The sequence below is a fragment of the Galeopterus variegatus genome, unplaced genomic scaffold, assembly GCF_000696425.1.
Source record: "Galeopterus variegatus unplaced genomic scaffold, G_variegatus-3.0.2 Scaffold1473, whole genome shotgun sequence".
Classification (NCBI taxonomy): Eukaryota; Metazoa; Chordata; class Mammalia; order Dermoptera; family Cynocephalidae; genus Galeopterus; species Galeopterus variegatus.
In genome coordinates this window covers 224,099-249,972 of record NW_007727584.1, presented here as the reverse complement: position 1 = coordinate 249,972, position 25,874 = coordinate 224,099, and the positions used below count along the sequence as shown (strand labels likewise).

Below are 25,874 nucleotides of genomic sequence, written 5' to 3'. Positions count from 1 at the left end.
GGGTTGCGATCCCATTGCCGGTCCCCGGTACGGGCGCGACACTGAGGGTTGCGATCCCGTTACCGGTCAGTAAAAAAGACAAAAAGGAAAAAAAAAAATCTCTTCCAGAAATAAGAAGCAGAGGCAACATGTCCTAACTCATTCTATGAAGACGGCATCACCTCAACATGAAAACCAGACAAAGACATCACAAAATACAAGCAAATCGAATCCAACAATGTATAAGCAGAAATATACACCACAGCCAAATGGGATTTATTCCAGGTATGCAAGGCTGGTTTGACATTCAAAAAGCAATTAATATAATTCATTACATCAACAGGCTACAGAAGAAAATTCATATCATCATATCAATAGACAAAAAGCATGTGACAAAATCCAACACCCATTCACAATAAAAATTTTCAGCAAACTAGGAATAGAGGGGAACTTCCTCAACTGGTAAAGAATATCTACCAAATAACCTACAGCTAACATCATACTTAATGGTGAGAAACTAGATGTTTTCCTCCTAAGTTTGAGACCAATACAAGACCATCACCTTTTACCACACCCATTCAACACAGTTGCACTTGAAGTCCTAGCTAATGCTGTAAAACAAGAAAAGGGAGAAAAGGCTATACAGACTAGGAAAGAAAAAATAAAACTGGCTTTGTTTGCAGATGGTATGTTTGTCTATGTAGAAAATTCCAAAGAATTGACCAAAAAACCCAAACCAAAACAAACAAACAAAAACTTCTGGAACTAATTAGCAATTATGGCAAGGTTGCAGCATACGGGTTTAATGTATATAAAAGTCAGTTATTTTCCTATGTAACAGCAATGAACACTGTAATTTGAAATTAAAAACATAACGCTTTATATTAGCATAAAAAGGGCCGGCCTGTGGCTCACTCGGGAGAGTACGGTGCTGATAACGCCAAGGCCATGGGTTCGGATCCCATATAGGGATGGCCGGTTTGCTCACTGGGTGAGCGTGGTGCTGACAACACCAAGTCAAGGGTTAAGATCCCCTTACCAGTCATCTTTAAAAAAAAATATATATATATATTAGCATAAAAAATTAAATACTTAGGTATAAATCTAACAAAATACATACAAGATCTATATGAAGAAAACTACAAAACTCCAATGAAAGAAATCAAAGAAGATCCAAATAAATGGAGAAGCAGTCCATATTCGTCGATAGGAAGACTTAATATTATTAAGACATCAGTTTTTCCCAGGTTGATCAATAGATTTCCTAAAATCCCAATAAAAATTCCAGCAAGATATTTTGTTAATGTCAACAAACTGATTCTAACATTTACATAAAGGCAAAAGACCCAGAATAGCCAACACAACATTGAAGGAGAGGAACAAAGTCAGAGGACTGACGGTACCCAACGTCAACACTTAATGTAAAACTACAGCTGTGATGTGGGTAAAAGAGCAGATAAATAGATCAATGAAACAGAATAGAGCGCCCAGGAATAGACCCACACAGATATAATCAAATGATCTTTGACAAAGAAACAAAAGCAATTCAGTGGAGAAAGGGTAGTCTTTTCACCTAATGATACTGAAATCATTTGAAATCACTGGACAGTCATGTGCAAAAAAAAAGAGAAAGAAATCTAGATATAGACTAAACCTTTCCAAAAATTAACTCAAAATGGACCACAGACCTAAATGTGAAATAAAAAAATTATTCAACTCTTAGAAGATAACACAGGAGAAATTCTAGGCAACTTTGGGTTTGGAGAAGACTTTTCAAGATATAACACCCGAAGCAAGATCCATGAAAGAGGAAATTGATAAGTTGGATTTCATTAAAATTAAAAACTTCTCTGCAAAAGATAATGAAAAGACAAGGAACAGACTGGGAAAAAATCTTCACAAAACACAGAGCTGATAAAGAACTGGCATTCAAAATATACAAAGAATTCTTAAAACTCAACAAAAAGAAAACAACCCAATTAAAAAATGGAACAAAGATCTAAACACAGCTCACCAAAGAAGATATGTAGATGGCAAATAAGCATATGAAATGATGCTCAACATAATAGGTCATCATGGACTAGCAAATTAAAACAACAATGAGATACAACTACACACCTATTAGAATAACTAAAATCCAAAACTCTGATAACACCAAATGCTGACAAGGATATGGAGCAAAAGGAATTCTCATTCTTCGCTGGTGGGAATGGAAAATGGTACATATACAGCCACTTTGGAAGACAGTCTGGCAGTTTCTTATAAAGCTAAACATAGGCTTACTATACTATCCAGTAATTACGTTCTTAGATATTAACCTGGATGAGTTGAAAATTTATATGTCCACTCAAAAACCTACACACAAATGTCTACAGAAACTTTATTCATAATTGCCAAAACTTGGAAACAACCAAGATGTACTACAATAGGTCAACAGAGATTAACACATACAATGGAGTATTATTCAGTGATAAAAAGAAATGAACTATCAATCTATGAAAAGACAGGAGAAGCCTTAACTGCATATTGCTAAGTGAAAGAAGTCGGTCTGAAAAAGCAACATACATACGATTCCCACTATGTGACATTCCGGAAAAGTAAAAACTATGGAGACAGTAAAAAGACCAGTGGCTGCCAGGGGTTCAGGGGGAGGAAAAAAGGGATTAATAGGTTGAGCACATGGATTTTTAGGGTAGGGAAACTATTCTGTATGATACTTTAAAGGTGGATGCATGAAATAACGCATTTGTCAAAACTCATAGAACTGTATAACACAAAGAATGAACCCTAATGTAAACTATGGACTTTAGTTAACAACAGTGTATTGATTTATCAATCGTAACAAATGTACCACCATAGTACAAGAGGTTAAAGAAATTGGAGGCAGCGTATATGGGAACTCTTTGTACTTCCTGTACAATTTTTCTATAAACCTAAAACTTCCTTTTAAAAAGTTTATTTTTGAAAGTCATAGAAATGGACACAAAAAGTCAATTTTTCTGAAAGTTCATTAATGAAAACAAAATCTCTGACACACCTTCCCAGCCAGAGATATGATTAAATTTGTCAAGTTTGTTAACTTATCTTTCTGTATAAATATTTCCAACTTAAATCTATAGTACACCATGGTTTAAACTTTCCTCAGACTCCTTTTTTCTCTAAATACCTTGCTCGAATCTACCTCCAGATACAAATCTGAAGCCCTCTCCCACGGTGAACATATAACATGCATGCGTATACACACAATTACTGCACTGTGAATGTATATGTTCTTCTTTCCTACTTGTTATCGAATATGTTAATAATATACTTTCTTAATTTTCCATGACATAAATTTTAACCAAAGAGCAGTTTGGCTATACCTGGTGAGTATTTATTTACTTCCAAAGGTATATAGTAGCTAATTAAAATTGTAACTTAAAAAAAAAAAATCCATTACTTAATTAATACATTACCAAGACCTGGGATAAGCTGGTGGAAAATTTTAATTTTTTTTTTTGCTGCTGGCAGGTATGGCTGGTAGAAAACTTTAGAAGGAGGGGCCGGCCCGGTGGCGCACTGCTACAGTGAGCCGCTTGGGAGCGCGGCGGCGCTCCCACCGAGGGTTCGGACCCCACATGCAGACCGGTTCCCACTCACTGGCTGAGCGAGGTGTGGGCGCAACACGGAGGGTTGCGATCCCGTTGCCGGTCCCGGTCCGGTACTGGCGCGACACTGAGGGTTGCGATCCGTTGCCGGACACGAAAAAAAAAAAGAAAACTTTAAAAGGAAAAAGTCAGTATCTCGATTTGATTCATAGACAATGAGGAAGCCTTGACAACTCAGTGAGATGCATTATGACATGGCCTTTTTGAAACAATGGGCATGAAAAATGATTTTTGGCAGTTGTGTTGAAAGTACTTGACAGCAATCATTTCTCACCCAAAGTGCATTCTTCCTCATCCCTGAAATACTGATTCAAAACAGATGGCATGATCATTCATTAGGCATTCAAGCCAAAAAACAAGCAGAAAAGCTTATTTCCAATAATCGGTATTATATTTGACTCAAAAAGTCTATGAAATAAGCCTTTACAAAGAATGTTCCTAAAGCAATTTTTCTTAACAAAGCCAACATTTACAAAGGACCTACTACATGCTTCTAGATGAATGAGAAATGCTCTCTGCTTTTTAAGAATCTAGGTCTACTGGAAAAAGCCATTTTGCCCTGCCAACCCACGGTAAAAACAAAGACCAAAAATCAGTGAGGTTCTAAAGCATGGAAGCAACCCAAATGTCTATCAATAGATGAATGGATAAGCAAAATGAGGTATATACAAATAATGGAATATTATTCAGCCCTTAAAAAGGAAATTCTACAATATGCTACGACATGGATGAACCTTGAGGACACTCTGCTAAGTGAAATAAGCAGTCATAAAAAGACATATACTATATGATTTCATGTATATGAGATACTTAGAGTAGTCAAAATCATACATACAGAAAGTAAGTGGTTTCCATGGGCTAGGAGTAGTGGGGAAAGGGGAGTTAGTGTTTAATGGGTACAGAGTTTCAGTTTTACCAGACAAAGAGAGTTTTGGAGATGGGTAGTGGTGATGGTTGTACAACATTATAAATGTAATTAATACCACTGAATTGTACATTTAAAAATGATTGAGATCGTTAAGTTTTATGTTATGTGTATTTTGCAATTTAAAAATTGGGGAAGGGCCGGCCTGGTGGCGCACTGAATAAGTGCGCCGCTTGGGAAGCGCGGCGGCGCTCCCGCCCGAGGGTTCAGATCCCACATACAGACCGGTTCCCGCTCACTGGCTGAGCGAGGCGCGGGAGCAACACCGAGGGTTGCGATCCCGTTGCCGGTCCCCGGTCCGGTGCGGGGGCAACACTGAGGATTGCGATCCGTTGCCGGACACGGAAAAAGACAAAAAAAAAAAAAAAAAAAAAATTGGGGAAAAAGTCTATGAGGTTGCTTATCATGAAAGAAAGGAACCAGGAAAAAATTGGGGTTTTCTTTAACAATCCAATAATGTTATCAGGAAGCCTAGGTGTTCTTACATCACTGAGGAAAAAAATAAGTCTTAAGAAACAATCTTTTTCCACAAAGAGCTAGGTGTTCAATTTCCTTAACTTGAATTTTTCTACAAAATATATAAATTGAGTTCTACCTGGGCAGAAAAAGAAAAATAGAGAAAAAGAAAACCAACTCTTCAGAGAACACAGAGATATGCCTGGCTAGAGGGTTAAACTGTTCTATCCTAGGTTACACACTCAAATTGGGATGTTTTCTAGACTCAAAGAACTAAGGTTACAAATTAATCTAATACTAAGCTAATACAGGAAGGCGTGTATATAGTGTTTTGTGTTATGGTTCATGTGCAGAAACTGGCCCATTTACAGAAATATTTCAAGTCATTCAAAACCAAAATTCTTGGCTCTAATTTCTGATAAGTAAACAAACCCTGCCCATGTGGGATCTGGTTCTGCTTCCTTTCTAATGCATCAAAGACAAGCTGCTCAAAGATCACAGTGTTCTATAAGTATCTTCTAATGGGTTTCAGTGTTGTATTTATCTGTTTACTCCATAATGTCATATATTTATCTTCAATGGACCACTTTTAATTGGATTTTGGTGTTTTTATACAACACTGTAAATTAACTGAAAATCACAGATACATTTATCTATATGCATACACTTTCCTATTTATGGGTTTTTACAAAAAAAAGAAAAAAAAAACCATGGGCAATGTTAAACATTTATTTCAGAATGACAGACTAATCTGTAAATAATAATAATGGAAACAAATATTTTCTTATAGGTCATATAGATCTTATATATCATAAAGCCTTAGGCAAAAGTTCTTAAAGAATGGTCTAGGGTATCATGAGGGTTTCTGAGACCTTTTCAGAGTCTATGAGATAAAAAAAAATTTTTTCATAATAACACTAAGCTGTTATGTCTCTTTTTCACTCTCACTTCCTCATAAGTGTATAGTGGAGTACACCAGAGTCTATCAGATTTGAGATATTGCAACAGGTTTACTGCAGAAGTAGACGTGAGAATTCAGGTGTCTTTTATAAAGCTAGACATTAGCTTAATAGAACTTAAAAATTCACAAAAATTTAAAGCAATGCAACTCTAAAATTTTCTGTTTAGAAAATTATTTTTCAGGGCCGGCCCGGTGGCGCACTGGAGAGTGCGCTGCTTGGGAGCACGGCGGCGCTCCCGCCGAGGGTTCGGATCCCATGTGGAGACCGGTTCCCGCTCACTGGCTGAGCGCGGTGCGGGCGCAACACTGAGGGTTGCGATCCCGTTGCCGGTCAGTAAAAAAAAAAAAAAGACAAAAAGGAAAAAAAAATTATTTTTCCTAAAGACATTAACGTGATGGGTTTATTATTGGCATGTTAAAAAGAATTAGGAAATTAATATTTTTTAAATGTCTCAGATTTAATTTCTAATACTATAAATATCAACAGATACACCCTAAGTTCTTTGATACTATCACAATTTTTAAGAGTGTAAAGAGGTCTTGAGACCAAAAAGTTTGAGAATTGATGGCTGAGGGTATATGTTATATTCATCTACAGTAGTTCCCTCCACCCCAAAATTGGAAATAATTAACAACCTGAAAAAAAAGTTCTAGAATTACAGCAGTTGTTCTAAAAATTAACAAATTTTCTTTTAAATGTCATTTGTAGGTTGTTTCTATTGCACTTACATCTGGTCAACCACCAAAAAAAAAAGATTTCCTCAGAAAATATTTCATTCAATCCATTAATTACGTAGACTCAGTGGCAATATCAGGCCTAGACCCAGATCTAGATAGGGAGATAAAGCAAAATATGTATAATAATGTATAGGAGTTCTGCTTCTAGTATAGGAGAATGAGCACCTAACAAACTGGTCCTCCCATAAAAAACAGCTATAGATTCTGGATAAAATACATAAAGCTATTACTTGAGGATTCTGGAGATTGATCAATGGCAGGCATACAATGGTACTTCAAAAAGCTCATGGAAAGATTTGTATCATCTTTTAATTCTATTCTCCCACAAACTTTCTGAAGTACCCTCTTTTTTTTTTTTTTTCCTATTTAAAAAGACGACCGGTAAGGGGATCTTAACCCTTGTGAGCGAACCAGCCATACCTATATAGGGATCCGAACCCACAGCCTTGGTGCTTTCAGCACCACACTCTCCCAAGTGAGCCACGGGCTGGCCCTGTACCCTCTTATTTTGAAGGGAAGTCAGAACTTGGTATAAGCAACTAACACACAGAGAGAATTTCCCCTTTTCTGTGGCTTTGCCCTAATAGTGGCTGCAAACTCCAACATAAACTGTCCTTTCCCACTGGAGGAACCAGGGGAAAGAGGTCAGACAACCAAGGCTGCCATAATGGAAGGAACCCCAAATTCTGTTTAAATTCAGTCTAAGTCTCTGACTAAATCCTAAGCCTCACATGCATGAAGCAAACAGAAAGTAGCTTGTACCTAATGGTAAAAGAACTAAACTGAAATCTGAGCCAATGTCCGTTGCAGACATGACAGTTGGAACCTAACCAAATTAACTACCTGTTAAAATAAAAACATCAACATTCTTTGGAGCAAAGTAACAAAATCCAGAGATTCCACCAAATTACATTCACAATGTCCAGGACACTATGCAATATCACCCAATATATGAAGAGTCAGGAAAATGTGACTCATTGTCTGAGGAAGAGACAACCAACATATGCCGACCTCAAAATGACCCAGATGTTAGAATTATCAGAAAAATACTTTAAAGTCACTCTAATAAATATGCTGAGACAAAAAGTAGACTGTTCTCATAATGAATAAAAAGATATGGAATCTCAGCAGAACTAGAAAATATTTAAAAGATCCAAGAGACTTCTGCTTCTGGGCAACAAAACAAGAAAAAAGGAACACTGCCCAACTAATTTTACCAAGCTACCATAATCCTAATACCAAACTCTGATAAATATTTTAAAACACTGCATCCCAATATCTCTAATAAATATAGGTACAAAAATCCTTAAACTATCACCAGACCAAATACAACAAGATACAAAAGGGATTACATAGTGTAATCAATTCGTGTTTATTTCAGAAATGCAATGTTAAACATTTGAAACTATATCAATGTAGCTCACCATATTAACAAATTAAAGGAAAAAATGATATGCTCATTTCAATAGATGTAGAAAAACCATTTGACAAAATTCAACATCCATTCATGACTAAAAACTCAGAAATTAGGAATAAGGGAGAACTTCCTAAAATCAATAAAGGGTATTGCTAACATTATATTTAATGGAAGGATGAATTGTTTTTCTCTTAAACCAGGAATAAGGCAAAGGTTCACGTTTTTACCACTTTCTTTCAACATCGTACTGGATGTACTAGTATTGAAATAAGGCTGAAAAATTAAACAGAGGGCATAAAACTGTCCAAATTTGCAGATATGACTGTTTACAAAGAAAATCCCAAGCAATGTACAAAATACCAACCATAACTAATATAAGAAGACTGCAAGATACAAGATCAGTAAATTAAAATTAATTACATTCTTATATACTACCAGCAAACAAATGGAAAATAAAAATTCAAAAATAATTCCATTTGCAACAATCCCTCCTCCCCCAAACACTCCCATAAAACACGTAGGAATAACTCTGACAAAAGACGTCCACAATCTCTATGGTGAAAGCCTTAAGACACTATGGAGCAAATTAAAGAAAGTTCTAAATAATAAAAGAGATATATGCCATGTTCATGGACTAAAGGACTTCATATCACTAAGATGGCAGTTCTGCATAGTTTTATCTACAAATCCTTATCAAAATTCAAGCAGGTTTTTTTTTTTTTTGTAGTAATTGACAAACTGATTCTAAAATTCACTTGGAAAAACAAAGAACCTAGAAAAAAACAAAGGAATTAAAAAAAAAAAAAGTTGGAAGACTCACCCCATCTGGTTTTAAGACAATGAATCTACAATAATAAGACAGTTTGATATTGGTGAAAGACAGACATTTAGATCAATGGAACAGAATCGGGAATCCAGAAATACATGTACACATACATATATGGTCAATTGATTTTAGACAAATGTGTCAAGGCAATTAAATGGGGAGAAGAAAGGCTGTTCAACATATGATGCTAAATCAAATGGATATCCATACAGAGAAAAAAAAATTTACCCTTACTTCACCTTGTACAAAAAATTAACTTGAAATGGATCATGGATCTAAATGTAAAGCCCAAAGCTATAAAACTGCTAGAACAAAACACAGGAAAAAACTCCTGTGACATTGGGTTAGGCAAAGATTTCTTATACAGAACTTGAAAAGCATGAACATAAAAAGTTAAAGTATAATAAAGTAAAATTAGATTTCATCAAATTTAAAAACTTTTGCTCTTGAGAAAACATCACTAAGAACACAAAAAGTTAAACCACAGACCAGAAGAAAATATTACCAACACACACATAAGAAAAAGGACTTGTACAGAAACACACAAACACACATACTCTCTCTCTCACACAACCCCAAAATAAGACAGAAGACAAAATCACAATCAAAAATGAGAAAAGAAATCTGAAACTACTTTACATGTACACCAGGACTGAACAAACAAATAAATAAATTATAGATAACGAGAGCCAGGTTTCTCACTATCAGAAAAATATACTATAAGTAAATAAAGTGAGGGGGAAGCTAGAATGAACCTTGTGGTATTGGAGTTGAAAACACTGTATGAACTTGTTTATTTTAATATATGTAGAGACAGATGCATATGTATGCATGTGTATGCTAAGCTCTGTCCACTGAGAGGGCCTAGAAACAGTTACAAACCAGTAGTAAGTAACAAGCACATTCACTGCCCAGATCTTGTTTCTAAATACCATTACCCAGTGAAAGGAACAGGGCTCCTTGGAGAAATGGCTGATTCTGGGGCTGGAACAGGGAAAGTACAAGACGAGCCTGGGTCACACAGTACCAGAGAGTACAGAAGTACTTTAAAAAAGAAACAAAAAAGAGATGGGGCATATCAAAAAAACACAAGAGCCAGGCCGGCCCGTGGCTCACTCGGTAGAGTGCGGTGCTGATAATACCAAGGCCACGGGTTCAGATCCTATATAGGGATGGCCGGTTAGCTCACTGGCTGAGCGTGGTGCTGACAACACCAAGTCAAGGGTTGAGATCCCCTTACCGGTCATCTTTAAAAAAAAGAAACACAAGAGCCAACTTGAAAGATCTCTCAATGGCCAAATTCACAAGTTGGGTAAAAAAATAAAAAACACAGCACTGGATTATAACCCAAAGTATAATATACATATACATCCGTCCATACTAATAAATAAATGATTGAATAAATAAGTAAACGGGGAGAAGGAACAAATCTTCTTCACAAAAAATTCCAAATAATATATGTAGATTCTCCCCCCTCCAAGAGGTGGAGCTTAATTCCCTTCCTCTTGATTGTAGACTGTACTTAATAATTTGTTTTCAAAAATAGAGTATGGAAAGGGAACTTTATAGTGGAGAAAATGAGAGATACTATCCTAATCAAACGATCAAGGTTAACATCAACAGTGATGGTGATTTTAAAAAAAGGAAAATCTGAGAAACTGTCATAGATCAGAAAAGACTAGGAAGATATGATGCTTAAATCTAATACGGTATCCTAGACTGAATACTGGAACAAAAAATGGGCATTAGAACCCAGCCTAATCATGACAAAATCATCAGACAAATTCTGATTGAGGAATATTCTATAAAATACCTGACCTGTAATCCTCAAAACCCTCTCTCTGTCAAGGTCACCGAAATTAAGGAAAGTCAGAAATTTTCACAACCTAGAAGAGCCTAAACATAGTATGGTTTCTTGGATGGGATTCTGGAACACAAAAGCAATATTAGGTAAAAGCCAAGGAAATCTGAATAAAGCATGGGCTTTGGTTAATGATAATTTATCAATACAGGTTCATTAATTGTAATAAATGTACCACATTAAGGTAAGATGTTAATAATAAGAAAAATTGGGTGTGGAGTATACAAGATAAGTCCCTGTACTATATTTGCGACAATTCTGCAAATCTAAAACCATTCTAAAATAAAAAGTTTATGTGGCTGGCTGGTTAGCTCAGTTGGTTAGGGTGCAGCCTTAAAACACCAAGATCATCAGTCTGGATCCCAGTACAACCCAGCCACAAAAAACAAAAAGTTAAATAAATAAAAACTTTATGTATTTTTAAAAAGCACATTAATGAAAACAATAATAAAACCTGAATAAAGTCCATAGTTAATATTAACATATCAACTTTAATTTCTTGGTTTTGACCATGTACCATGGTTATATAAGATGTTAATATTTGGAAAACTGAATGAAACTGGATGAAAGGCATATAGAAACTCTATGAATCTTTGCAAGTTTCCTGTTAATCTAAAATAGTTTACCTTTTTTATTTATTTATTTATTTATTTTTTCGTGTCCGGCAACGGATTGCAACCCTCAGTGTCGCGCCCGTACTGCCACCAGGCCAGCCCTAGTTTAGCTTTTTAATGGGCAAAAGTATTTGAACTGACACTTCTTAAAAGATACACAAGTGACCAATAGGACTTGAAAAATGCTCATGACAGAAACACAATTTAGAACCAAAATGAAAAAACTCTACATTATTGTTAGAATGGTTAAAATTAAAAAGACATACCTCTTAATGAAATGAACAAATTCTTGAAAGACATAAACTACCAAAGCTCCCTCAAGAAGAAGATACCTTGAATAACCCTTCAACTATTAAGAAAATTGAATTTCTAGTTTAAAACCTTCCCACAAAGAAAACTTCAGGCCCAGGTAACTACAATGGTAAATTCTACCAAATATTTAAGAAAAAATTCCAGTTCTACACATATTGTTCTAGAAAATAGAAAAGGAGAAAACATTTCCCCCAACAGTGTGTTGAGGCCAACATTACCCTGACAACAAACCAAACTAACAGAGCACAAGAAAACAAAACTACAGACCAATATTCTTCATGAATATATATGCAAAAATCCTTTAAAAGTTTTTAACAAATTGAATCCAGTTGCTGTTGACTGAACTGTGTCCCCCAAGTTTTATCTATTAGAGGCTTGATTCCCACTATGACTGTTAAGAGGGTAGGAAATCCTATTATGATAACTGAAAGGTGGGACCTTGAAGAGTTGATTAAGTTTATGGTTTAATGGTGACCATGAGCATAGTTCGGAGGGCTTTAAAAGGACAGCGCAGGAGGAACTCACTCTCTTTCTACTTTGCCATTTTCTACCATGTGAGACCCCTGCATTGCTGTAAAGTCACCACCAGAGAAGACCCTCACCAGATGTGTTCCCTGGACTTTGGATTTCCCAGCCTCCAAAACTGTAGGCAATAAATATCATTTTCTTACAAATTTCCCAGTTCTAGGCATTTTATTATAAGCAACAGAAACAGACTAATACAACAGTAATATGCATAAAAAGAATAATTCATCACGACCAAGAGGGTTTCCCCAAGAATACAAAGTTGGGTTAACATTCAAAAATCAACTAAGGGGGCTGGTTGGTTAGCTCAGTTGGTTAGAATGCAGCCTTGTAAACACCAAGGTCACAGGTTCAGATTCCCATACTGGCCAGCCACCAAAAAACCCAAAGAAACAAAACAAAAACAAAAAAAAATCAGCCAAGGTATTTCCCCATAATACTGGAAGAAATAAGAAAAAGCATACAATTATCTCAGCAGATACAAGAAAGGCATTTTATAAGTAAAAATTTAAGATGACAACAGCAGAAATTTCATAAGAAACATGATTAAATGCCAAAGGGGGGGGGGGATTGATGTAATGTGAGACAATGCCAAATGTTTGTAAGGCATCAAGTACTGTAGTAGTTTGAAGACTGTCCCACCAAAACTCACTGAAGTTTGAACTGTGTCCCCCAAGTTTTACTTAGTAGAAACTTAACACATACTGTGATTGTTAAGAGGGTGGGAAATCCCATGGTGAAAGGTGGAGCCTTGAAGAGGTGATTGGATTGTAGGACTGTGCAGTAGTGAATGAATTAAAAAATGGTGGCCAGGGGCATGGTTCTGAGGGCTTTAAAAGAAGAGGAGAGTCTGTCTGTCTGTCTCTCTCTCTCTCTGCTTCCACTGTCTTGTAATGAGAGATGCTTGGGTCACTGTCACCACCACCAGATGTGTTCCTTGGACTTTGGACTTCCCATCCTCAGAAACTGTAAGCAATAAATTTTGTTTTCTTTCTAAATTACCCAGTTCTAGGTATTTTGTTATAAGCAACAGAAATGGACAAATACAAGTATAGACCCAGTTTTTTATAAAAGAGTTAATTACATGTGGTCTTAGAAGATAATCTCATTTCTTTCAACATCAAATATGCCTCCTCACTGTATTTTTACTTAGGCTAAGATTTAATTCTCATACATTGAAAGCATTTAGGTTAGAATATAATTAATGGCCTTGTGTAGAGGATTCATAAAGCAAATGTACTTCACAGGGCCTGGTTTTCCAAAGCCTTGCAGTTTCAAATATTGACCTTGCAAAGGACAGGAAATTTTCCCCAGGCTATTGAGTCTCTGTTGCAAGATAAGAATCATAACACAGCAAGGCTGCTGGTTCAAAGACAGACGGGTTACTAATTGATATGTAAAGTTACTAAAAAGCTGCTGGAGGGAGAAGGAATGTTTGCTAAATCAAGCCTTTGTTAGTGGATCACTTAATTGTCTAATAGAATGTCATCTTACTTGTTTTTACTGAATGTTACCAGCTTCTATTGTAAAAACTTGTTAAACTGTACTTAGCAAAACCCCACCTATGTGTCTCTTCCTGTAACTTCTTGGTCTGGAGAATAAACGCAGGAAGAGAACACCAATTCGTAGTTAATTTCCCAAATGGAAGGATGACTCACACTTGAGGGTCCTGGTATATTAACCCCTTTCTAGGGCTTCTCACTGCTCAAAAGAGATGGGCTTTGAGTAATCTTTGGTGGCTCCATCACCCAGGGGGAAAGGGGTGACAAATCCATGGGAGGCAAAGCAACAGCCTTGGGCCAATTTGTTAAGGGAATGACAAAAAAAGATAAAAGTAAAGGTTTCTTATATGCTACATACAGGAAAACGTTAAAGTGACTAATTAATATGTAGATGGCATTATCCCCTGAAAGGAGACAAGTAAACCAAACTCCCTGTCTGTATCTGTCAAATGATTATGGGAAAGTTGCTTCCCTTCTTCAAGTCTCTTTTTCCTGTCTTTTTATAAGAGGACATAATGCCAGATTCATTCTGTTATTCAACAAATAATTATTTAGTGCCTACTATGTGTCAAACACCTTTCTAGACACGGGGGATAAAGCAATGAAAAAAAAAAGACAAAAATCCCTCCCCCTCATAGAATTTAGAGACAGAAAAATATGTAAAATACTTTTCATGGTAAATGGTATAAATAGTGTGGAGAAAAATAAAGCAGGAAAGGGGACAGATGTACTGATGGGGCTGTGATTTTAAATGGGTTATTAGGTAAATACATGATTTCTAGGTTCCCTTTCAGTTAAAAAATCCAATGATTTTCTTCTTTTTTGACTAGGAAGCATAAAAATATACAATGAACCTCTGAACCAGACCTCTTTAAACTCATACATTCTATCACCTTGATCTGTGTGTCACCACTTATATTTTAGAAAAACAAGATTAAACATACATTTTTTCATACTGAGACAAAGCATATGCTGTCATTTAATGAAACAAGTAATTTCCCAGTCTTGCCTTGGGAGAGGAAAATAAGAAAAATAAAACCTAGCAATTTCTCCCCAGTCAAAAGTTCTAAAAATGTAGCATTTTTGTAAACTACAGAAAGAATTAAAATTAGTTATTTTCTCTCCCCTTCTATTACATTTATGATCTGGATTTGATCCTTTATTGGGCCTAAGTTATAACAAAAGATGGTTTAACAGCATCTCTGAAATGGAGAATTTTTCATAGACAAGGAAAGTCATACGAATGATAAGAATTACTACTACAGTTATTGCAACTACCATATTTTGTATGTTTACTATGTGCCACATACAGCAATAACTACATATTAGGTTGAACTATGAAATTGCCAGCATACAAAATATGGAAAAAAATAACTAATTTTAATCCTTTCTGTAGCTTACAAAAATGCTACATTTTTAAAACTTTTGGGGAGAAATTGCTAGGTTTTATTTTTCTTATTTTCCTCTCTCAAGGCAAGACTGGGAAATTACTTGTTTCATTAAATAATAGCATATGCTTTGTCAAATTCAATGACAGAGAAATCTGTGTAGGTTAATTGCATTGCTGCTTTACTACAGTTCTTCTATTACATTATTATCTCGAGCAAATCTTCAAGATAACATGGAGATTTTATCTGGGGTAGTAAAGGCCCTCTGTCAAGCTGATAGTGGTACAAATGACAACTGGAAAGTGCTGCCTATCTGTGACAATGAGTTCATGCAAACAAATATTTAATTTTATCTAGGACTTAATTTGATGAATTAAATATCTTAATCCATACCACAAAATTCCTCAAAAGCTATTTATAACCATGTGGCTTCATTTTAAGAAAAGCCACTATTCTGTTTACAAATACAGAATCTGCATTTCAAAATTGACATTTTTTTCCTCCACTAGGGAAGAGTATACAGCAACCCAAAATTATAATATCTTAAATCTGTCCACTTGGGTTGGGATTTCTATTCCTTTGGAAATGCCTCACCAAAGAATATTTCCCAAAAGAGAACACTGTCCACAAACCAGCCTATTATGCTCAATCCAAATAATTTTTAAATTCATTTTTAAAAAGTAGATTAGTCCCTATAGTTTATTTTTTCTCCTGGCAGCTATTTTTCATTCACTATACAGTTCATGTTTACAGTTCACAATTATGCCATTAATAAAATAGTCTGTTAATGATCTTGTAAGTAATTTTACATAATTTAAAGTTTCTTTTAGCAGAATAAAGCAAGCACTTTGTACGTTGCATTATTTGCAGATGGAAAAGTTTGATTCCAACATTTAAATGCCAACAAAAGTCTCAGTAAAATATTAAGAAAAATAATAATAACAACTACTACCTAAAGTTTTCTGGACAAAAAAATTAATCCAAGAATATGATAATTCCCTTTAGAAAACAAGGAGTTTCAAAAACAAATATGCAAAAACCTACCAGGTCATTGCTTGTAGATGTGAGTCTTAGTTTTTCTTCAATTTCCTTTCCAATTTTCTGAACAGTTACCTGAGTCTGTTTAATTGCACACTGGGCTCTATGAAGCCTAGAAATACAAATTGTAGAAAAATTTAAGTGAATTAACTATATAAACTTTCAACACAAAGCCAAAGACATGAATGACAAACCTTCCATGATAAACGGAATTGATAATGAACTCAAACTGATTGTTTCTCAATTCTCTAGCATGTTTACAATGAAATAACAGGGACTACAATAAATCCTAAAATGATAAAGCTCTAAAACAACATTTCTATAACTGCCTGACTGCCTCTGATATATTGAGAGCTAGGATGAAGAATTCACAGAAGTCTGAAAGAGCTCTTAGAAAATAATCTGGTCAAGTCCTATCATTTCACAGATGGGGAAACTGAGACCCACAAAAATTAAGTAGATTGCTAAAGTCAACAAGAGAGTATAACTGCTCTCAAAGCTGACTATTACTTATGGGCATCCATAAAGAAAAAAAGAATTCACAATAATCCCAATTAAGAAGGATGAATCAAAGTAGCCAACACTCTGAAACATACGAATAAACAAAATTATACAAAAGACAAAATAACAAGAGGATGTAAATATTGGACCAACATTTAAACAGCAACTACATTCTTGGTGAGTACTCTTCAAGGTACAGTGAAAAAATTAAGAGCTATTTTTCTTTTTGACATTAATTATGGTTTTGTGGGTGTTTTGCTTTTTGGTCTCTTTGTCTTTAAATATAGCTCATAAATTTCTTATATATTTCCATACCAAAAAGTGGTCAAACTGTCTTTATTTGTAGATGACATGATTGTCATGTGAAAATCATTAGGAATGTACATAAGAACTATTAGAATTAATAAGCAAATTTGGCAAGGTCATAGGACTCAAAGATAACATACAATAAAATCAATTATATTTCTATATATTAGCCACAAACAATTGGAATATGAAACTTAAAAAACAATAACTTTACAATAGCATTAAAAAACATAGAAAATAGCTTCCAGTCAAAATGGCAGAATAGATGGTCCCCAGTGTCACTCTCTCCCACAAATCAACCAATTTAAAACTATTAAAAGCAATGACAGCCAAGCTGGGCCGCTAGAGCTCGGGGGAAGAGAAGGAGAGACCTACGGAGTGCATGAAGGCAGGAGAAGCCACAATGAGAGAAAGAAAGGATGGCTCCAACCATTTCGAATCCCAGCTGCTTCAAGGCTGGAGCTGGTGAGCACACGGATCTAAGGCTGGCAAAAGCTGCAGCTGTGGCATTCCTATGAAGTTGCTTGGAAGCAGCAGGGGAAAAGAGGGTCTTCGTGGCCCTCAGGCCAGCAAGACCACTAATGGAGTTCCCACGGACCCACATAGGAGAGAAGAGCCAAAACAACTGAAAAAAGGAGCCTCTCAGAGGCCCATGAGTCACTGCAAAGGACTAGCACTCTACCCATCCCATGGGAAGTGTTTGGAGTGTGGGTAGTGGGGGAGACGGGCCCAGCAGGGGCACGGCACCTGGACAGCTGATCTGCCCTCCAATCAGCACAGGCCCACTCTGTGTAGATTGGTCAGGAATACAAAACTGAAGGGGGAGCAGTTTGCTGAAAAGACTCAGGTCTAGACCAGAGTTTCCACACAACTCATGTGTACTGAACCTCACAAGACCCAGAAGTACCTATAAAGTCAACCATTAAAACCTGAGCTGCACAAAAAGCCTTTCCCAGGGAATCAGCAGCAAAGCAGCAATTTAGCTCAACCACAGAGCTCAAGTCCTGGTCCCCACAGGAAGTTCCCCCCCTTTTAGAACTAAGCAAAGGACAACAAATTAGTTCCAGCACAGAGTTCAAGTGGTGGGAACAGCAAATAATCCAACACAGAACTGAAAGAAAAAACAAAGTACCCACAACCAGAGACAAAATTTGATATTAACTAGTAAAGGTCTCATATCACCAAAGAACAGCAATAAAACCTAGAAGGACCAGAAGCCCCCTGGGCTCCCAAGCCAGGGAGGGAGGAGGGCCAGGGGCCTCAGCCATGCCCCCGATACCCACAACCAGCCCAGAGACAACCACCAAACTGCTACAGGAAGTCCAGGCTTCCGAGCCAAGGCAGTGGGGGGCCAAGAGCCTCGACCACGCCGCCGTGACACCCACAACCAGCCCAACAATGACCACTAAACCACTGCTGGAAGCCCCTCGTCTCCCAAGCTGGTTAGTGAGGGGCTGAGGGCTTCAGCCACACACCCCCCCTGACATCTGCACCCAGCCCAGCAATGACCAAGCCACCACTATAAGTACCCTGGTCTCCTCTGCAAGAATGAGGGGGGTGCCACAGGCCTCAACCACGCCCCTCACTATTTCCTTCCCCCTTCTCCTGTCTCCCTCCCACCCAACTGCTCTGCAACAACATCTTAGAATGTAAAAGAAAGTAACATTAATAAATAAACTTGAAAAAATAAAATAAAGCAAAAACATAGAAAACTTAGGAATAAAATGAACAAAAGATGTGCAAGATCTGGCCCTGAAATTACAAAACACTGCTAAGATAAAGTAAAAATGAGCTAAATAAATGGAAAAATACATTACATACATGGACTGGAAGATTCAATATTGTCAGTTTTTCCCAAATGGATCAGTAGTTTCACAATCTCAATCAAAATCCCAACAGTCTTTGTTTTTTGTAGCAGTTAAGAAGCTGATACTGTAATTTATATAGAAAAGCAAAGAATCTAGAAGTGACAAACCAATCTCGAAATTTGCCAGATTTCAAGGCTTTCTATTTAGTTATATAATCAAGACAATATGGTACTGGCACAAAGACCAAAAAATAGATCAATGGTACAGAATAAAGAATACAGAAATAGATCTACACAACTTATTTTTGACAAAGAAACCAAGGCACATTAGCTGAGAAAAAAGTTTAAACTAAGGTGCTGGAACACTAAATAAACATAGAAAAAAAATGAATCTCATTCCTACCTCACAGCACACACACAAAAATTTAATTTAAAAAGGACCATAGTAAATGCAAAAGCTAAAATCATAAAACTTCTAGTAGAAAATACAGGAGAATCTCTTGCAACCTTGGGATAGGCAAAGATATATGAAAAGACACAAAAAATTAATCATAAAATTAAAAATGGATAAATTAGACTTTACCAAAATTAGAAATGTCTGTTCATCTAAAGATGACATGAAGAAAATGAAAAAGCAGTCCACAGACTCGGAGAGAATATTCACAAAACATCTCTCTGACAAAGGATTGTGTTTGGAGTATATAAAGAATTCTTACAAATCAGTGAGAAAAAAAAAGACAATCCAATTAAAAATGGACAAAAGAGTGAAATAAACACTTCACAAAAAAGATATAAGAATGACCACTAAACACAGAGGTGCTAAACATCTTAGTCACCAGGAAAATACAAATTAAATCATTAAGAGATACCATCTTATATCTGTTACAATAGCTAAAATTAAAATGACAACTCCAAATGCTGACAAGAACTTGAATAAATTGCTGGTAAAAGTGTAAAATACCATTTTGAAAAGCTGTTTCTTATAAAGTTAAAAATACATCTAACCTACGGCTTAGCAATTTTATTCCTAGGTATTTACCTAAGAAAAATAAAAACAAATACCCACAAGAAGACTGGTATAAGAATATTCATAGAAAACAACCCAATCAACCATTAAACAGGAGAATTAATAAACAAATTGAGATATCCTCATACAATAAAAATCTATTCAACAATAAAAAGGAATATACCACTAATACACATAACAATATGGATAGATCTCAAAAACATAATGTTGAGTGAAAAAAGCCAGAAACAAAAAAGTACATGCTGTGTAATTTCCCTTTATACAAATTCAAGAACAGATAAAGCAATCTATGGTGACAAATTAAGAGTGGCTATTTGCCTATGTGGGGTGGAGATTGACTGATAGGGGGCAGGGGAAACAAAGAAACAATGTGAGGTGATGGAAATGTTCCATATCTTGACTGGGGTGAGGAGTACACCAAAACACACAGAATTTACACTTCAGACCTGCACATTTCACTGTGTGTAAATTTTACCCTTGGGGTTTTTTGTTTGTTTGTTCGTTTGTTTTTAATTTAATTTTATTTTATCAATATACAATGTGGTTGATTTTTGTGTTCCTTTACCGAATCCTCCCTCCCCACTCCCGCCCATCAACATCATATCTGTTCGCTTGTCTTAACAACTTCAAGGAACTGTGATTGTTGTGTCTTCTTCCTGTCCCCATCCCCAGTTTGTGTATGTATGTATGTATGTATGTATGTATGTATTTATTTATTTATTTTTAGCTCCCACAAATAAGTGAGAACATGTGGTATTTCTCTTTCTGTACCTGACTTAACCTGACCTCTCTCCATATGGGAGGTTCATTTTATTAAGGATTTGAGGGCATGAATACCTCTGCCAACATTGTTATTATGACCCTACACACTAAAAATGTTCATGGCATATTCTGCACTTTGGAAAACTGCCTGTTAGTTATTGAGGATTTTTTAGTTCATGTAAAAGGGACCAACTCTTGGCTCATGAGATGAGTAATTCAACAACTTCCTCAGGGCTTCTAAGGAATCCAGTAAAGGAGGTTATACTCCATCCTAGTGCCTCTTGCTCTGGCTATGAATATGTGTTTAATCTACATTGATCGTGATACTCTCTTACAAAGGCAATTGTAAAGAAATTTATAACTCTGAAGAAGGCCCTTTGTGATGTGGCCCCTGCCTAAATTTCCAGCCTCATTTCTTGATATTCTTTACCTTGCACCCTCAACCACAGCAATACTGAACGCTTGCAATTCTCTAAGCATACCATGCCAGTTCTTATAGCACACAGATATTCAATGCTATACTCAACTTACAACATGTAAAATCAGTCTGTTTCAATTAAAAACAAAACTATGCCATTTCTTGCTTCTGTACCTTCGTAAGAACTGTTCCATAGCCCTACAAGTTCTACCCGTCCCTTAACAGGTAATTAGACTCCTAATCCATTAAGAGGAAGCTCAAGCATAACCTCTTGTTCAAAGGCCTTCCCCCATCACTCCAGACAGGTAGTCACTCCTTCCTCTGGAAATCTGCTGCATTGTGTACATGACACCACAACAAATACTACAGAACAACATTTTTATAGCAACTGTTTATTTCCTTGTCTATTTCCCACTAAATCTTTCTGAGAAAGAAAAATCTCATCCTCTCAGATATATTCCAAATGCTTGGTACAGAACGTGGCACAAAGGAATCACTTAAAATATATTTGCTGACTGAATGTCTAACGTCTGAATATAAAAGCACAGTCCTAAGATTTGATATTTTTTATTGATATCAGTGAGAGATTAACGGAAATATTGACACGATAGTTTTCTATATTTACAACTGCAAAATATTATGTCAAAACAAAAGTCACATAAATTTTAGACCACTCATTCAGGTAGGAAAACATACAATTTTTTACCAACAATTTTATCAGAATTCTAAAAATGATATGCATTATCAACCCAAAGGAGAAATCAACAAAACAGCCTGTTACTTTAAGAGGGAAAAAGTGCTGCCTAAAACACATTGGTACTATGCAAACAACCTTGTCAAATGGTAAAGACTTTAAAAATAAAAATGATTCATGACCATAATTAATGTATGACTTCAGCTATTTGGCTCTCACTGCCCCAGACGCTTTCTGATCTTACCTTAGGGGCTTAAAACACACAGACAGAGTCACATTTCCTCCAATCTTCTACGTTATCCAAATAGACTTTCAGAGCCCCTGCTATATCAAGACAGAGCTAATAATGTCCCCCTTTCAAATCCAATAGGAGAATAAAAGTGTGAAGTGTTTAGGCTTTTAAAAATAATGGGGGACATCCTGATTCCCCTGGGGGTAAGAAGGTAAAAGACTGACAAGAAAAGAAAACAACTGCTTTACCTCTAAACTAGCTGGCCAGTTTCAGAAAAACGTTTCTGATTTTGCAAACTATAAAAAGAATCTATAAAGAAAGATAACATAATCATCTAGACATCTGGGTGACTGGTCAATACTAACATTGGCTTCCCTATCTGAAATAAGTCACATCATCAGTAGTGCTGGGGAGGAGAGATCAAGTAGCTATAGGATAGGTATTCTGGTGATAGCAAATAGGTGCATCCATATTTTTTAATATAATTTGAGATAACAATAAATTGAAACTGGGCTAAAAAAGTGATTTGAGGCTAGATATTGCTGTAAATGTAAAGATACATTGAATAAAAGGTATAATGTCAACTTTTTATATTTTTTTCAAATAAATATCAGTAAAGATTAATTGAGACTATAACAATCACATATTAACAATAATCTCAATAAAGGAGAAGTTAGAAGACAATTTTTGTCTACTTAATACTGATCATATATCTAAAATGCTGCATTCAAGTTTAAGACTGAAAATGACTAATTAGAACACATAGAAAGGTAGTACAGTACAGTCTCCTATGGCTTGCAGGGAGAGAGAAAAGGGGAGAAGAAAATACAGGAAAGACAGGAATCTGCTGAGACAAGTAGACACCTTATCATTAATGGCTTTGTATTCCAAATGAAGGAGATTAGATTTTTATTCTGAAGAAATTAGGAAACCACTAAAAATTTTTAACCTGGAAAAGATTTAATTACATTTGCACTTTAGAAAGACCTTTCTGGGGCTGGCCCGGTGGCGCACTGCTACAGTGCACTGCTTGGGAGTGTGGCGGCGCTCCCGCCAAGGGTTTGGATCCCACGTGCAGACTGGTTCCCGCTCACTGGCTGAGCGAGGTGCGGGTGCGACACCGAGGGTTGCGATCCCGTTGCCGGTCCCGGTCCGGGCGCGACACTGAGGGTTGCGATCCGTTGCCGGACACGAAAAAAGACAAAAAGGAAAAAAAAAGAAAGACCTTTCTTCTTGTAGTAATGGAATAGGATAAAGAGAAAAAAGACTGCAAACAGGAGGGCTAGTATAAAGTTATTGCAACAGTCTAAGCAACAGATGACACTGTCCTAAATTAAAATAATGACAGGAATGATGGTGTAAATGTGAAAAGTGAGAGAGGGAAGAGATTAAAAAAAAAAGATACCTGAGAACAAATTTCTAACATCAAGATGAAAGAGAAGACATCACTACAGATCCTATAGATATTTAGAGGGAATTAAGGGAAAACTGTGAAAAACTCTATGCCAATAAATTCAGCATAGATGAAATAGTCAAATTGTTTAAAAACCAAAAGTTTCTAAACAAACAAACAAACAAACAAAAAAGAAGAAAATCTAAATAACATTCTCTGTTAAAGAAATTAAATTTGTAATTAAAAACCTTCTCATAGGGCTATCTGGTTAGCTCAGTTGGTTAGAGCATAGCCTTATAACCTCAAAGTCACAGGTTCGGATCCCTGTACCTGCCAGCTGCCCCACCAAAGTAAAAAAAAAAAAAATTTTTAAAGCAAAATAAGAAAATATAAACCTTCTCACATGGAAAATTCTAGACTCAAACAGCTTCACAGGTAAAATGTCAGCTATATCAAAAATCTTTCAGAGAAGAAGAGAAAACACTTTTCAATTTGTTTTGAGGCCAGCATAATCCTAACACCAAAACATAACAAGAGCACTACAAAAAAAGAAAACTACAGAACAATAGCACACATGAACATAAATGCAAAAATCATTAACAAAATATTAACAGACTCTAACAATGTATGAAAAGGATAACACATCTTGATCAAGTGGGTGTACGTGAGCAGTGCAAGGTTCGTACAACATCTGGAAATCAATCAATGACAGAATGGAGGATAATAATCATATGGTTATTTTAAAAGATGCCCCCCCAAAAAGTACTTAAAAAATTCAATACCTGTTAATGATTAAAAATAAAACCCTTAACAAAGTAGGGAAAAGGGGGAACTTCCTCAAACTGATAAAAGATTTATACAAAAAATCTACAGCTAATATTATGCTTAAGATCAGGAACAAGGCAAAAATGTCCACTTTCATCTTCTATTCAGGAGCTGGATAGTTAGCTCACTTCGTTTGAGCGTAGTGCTAATAACACCAAGGTCAAGGGCTCTGATCTCCATACCAGCCAGACACCAAAAACAAACAAAGCAAAACAAAACAAAACAAAAAACACCAAACAACAGCCACCACTCTATCGAACAATGAATGTCCTTGAGGTCCCAACCATTACAATAAAGCAATAAAAAAAACAAAAGTAAGCTGGCCTGTTAGCTCAGGTGGTTAGAGCATGGTGCTGATAACATCAAGGTCCAGTACAGATTCCTATACTGGCCAGCAAAAAAAAAAAAACGTCATACATACAGGAAAGGAAGAAGCAAAACAATGCCTGTTCACAGATGCTATCTGTGATTGTGTACATAGAAAAATCTAAAGAAACCTACAATCCAACTACTAGAACTAATAAATAAATTTAGTAAATTGCAAGATTCCAGATTAATATACAAATATCACTTGGTGTTTCCATATAATATCAACAAATAACTAGTAATAAATCTAATGAAAGATGTGAAAGACCTGTATACTGAAAACCATAAAACACTAAAGAACACCTAAATAAATGGAGAAATATATCACATTTCATGGATTGGAAGCCTCAATTGTTAAGAGATCAGGTGTCCCTAAATTTATCTATAGCCAAAGCAATCCCAATCAAAACCCAACAGCCTTTTTTTTTTTTGTAGAAATTTACAAGATGATTCTAAAATTAATATGGAAATACAAATGACCTAGAGTAGCCAAGAAAATATTGAAGAGCAAAGTTGGAGGGCTTATGCTATCAGATTGTATGATTTAGAGCCTTGGGGTCTCAGGAAACATGGTGGTGGAAGAGAGTGAACCGCCCACGCCCCATGACGGCAGGATCCCAGAGGCCACCAGCAAGAAGAGGAACTCAGAAAGCCTGATGGTGAGTCAGAATCTCTGGGGTCCTTGCTTGCGCCAGGGGTAGCTGCTACTACCCAGGTGGATTGCTCTGAAGGATTGCTGAGACCTTGAAGGGGACTCTCATAATACGTGCACTGAGGTTTGGAGTGCGCGCAATTTTGTGAAATTTACAAAATCCTCCCAAGGAAGAAGCCGCTCTGGGAAGAAGCCGCCTGGAGCGGCCGCCACTCAGCACCCGGACACCACAGCTGCTGCCCTCAGCCCCGGGCCGGGCTGCGCAGCCCCGCCACCGGGACTCGGGGTCCAGCGACAGCGGTATCTGCCAAGGAGGGGGCTGTCATCGCCCCGGCCCCAGGCGCCGCTGGAACTGCAAGCCGAAGAGAGACTGAGTAGGCTGCGGCACGAACAGGAGCCAGGAGCGCCAGGGGCAGCGAGAGGTGGCCGGGGCGGCTCTGGCTGTGGAGGCTGCCGCGGGAGGTCAATGCGGAAGAGCAATGCAGGAGCGCAACGCGGGAGCGCAACACGGGAGCGCAACGTGGGAGCGCAACGTGGGAGCTGAGACTCTCTGGAGGGAGCGGTGTGAATGCCCCGCCATCTTCCCAGTAGTCAATTTTGGACTTGCCTGACACTGGTGTCCAACTGAGTAATCACTGAGGTAGCCATACCAAATTGGCAACCCCAACAAAACCTTAGTCAGGCAATAGTGTCAAACCTGTG

General features: G+C 36.8%; 1 protein-coding gene across 1 annotated transcript in view; it reads right to left on the bottom strand.

Annotated features, from left to right (window-relative positions):
- Positions 1 to 25,874, bottom strand: part of LOC103594074 (UV radiation resistance-associated gene protein) — a gene marked incomplete at its 3' end in the record, with an annotated part of 302,923 nt that overhangs the window by 134,644 nt on the left and 142,405 nt on the right. Inside the window, exon 7 of the mRNA XM_008577262.1 lies at positions 16,196 to 16,301. Coding sequence (XP_008575484.1) covers positions 16,196 to 16,301 — 106 coding nt within the window. The remainder of the gene's footprint in view (positions 1 to 16,195; positions 16,302 to 25,874) is intronic.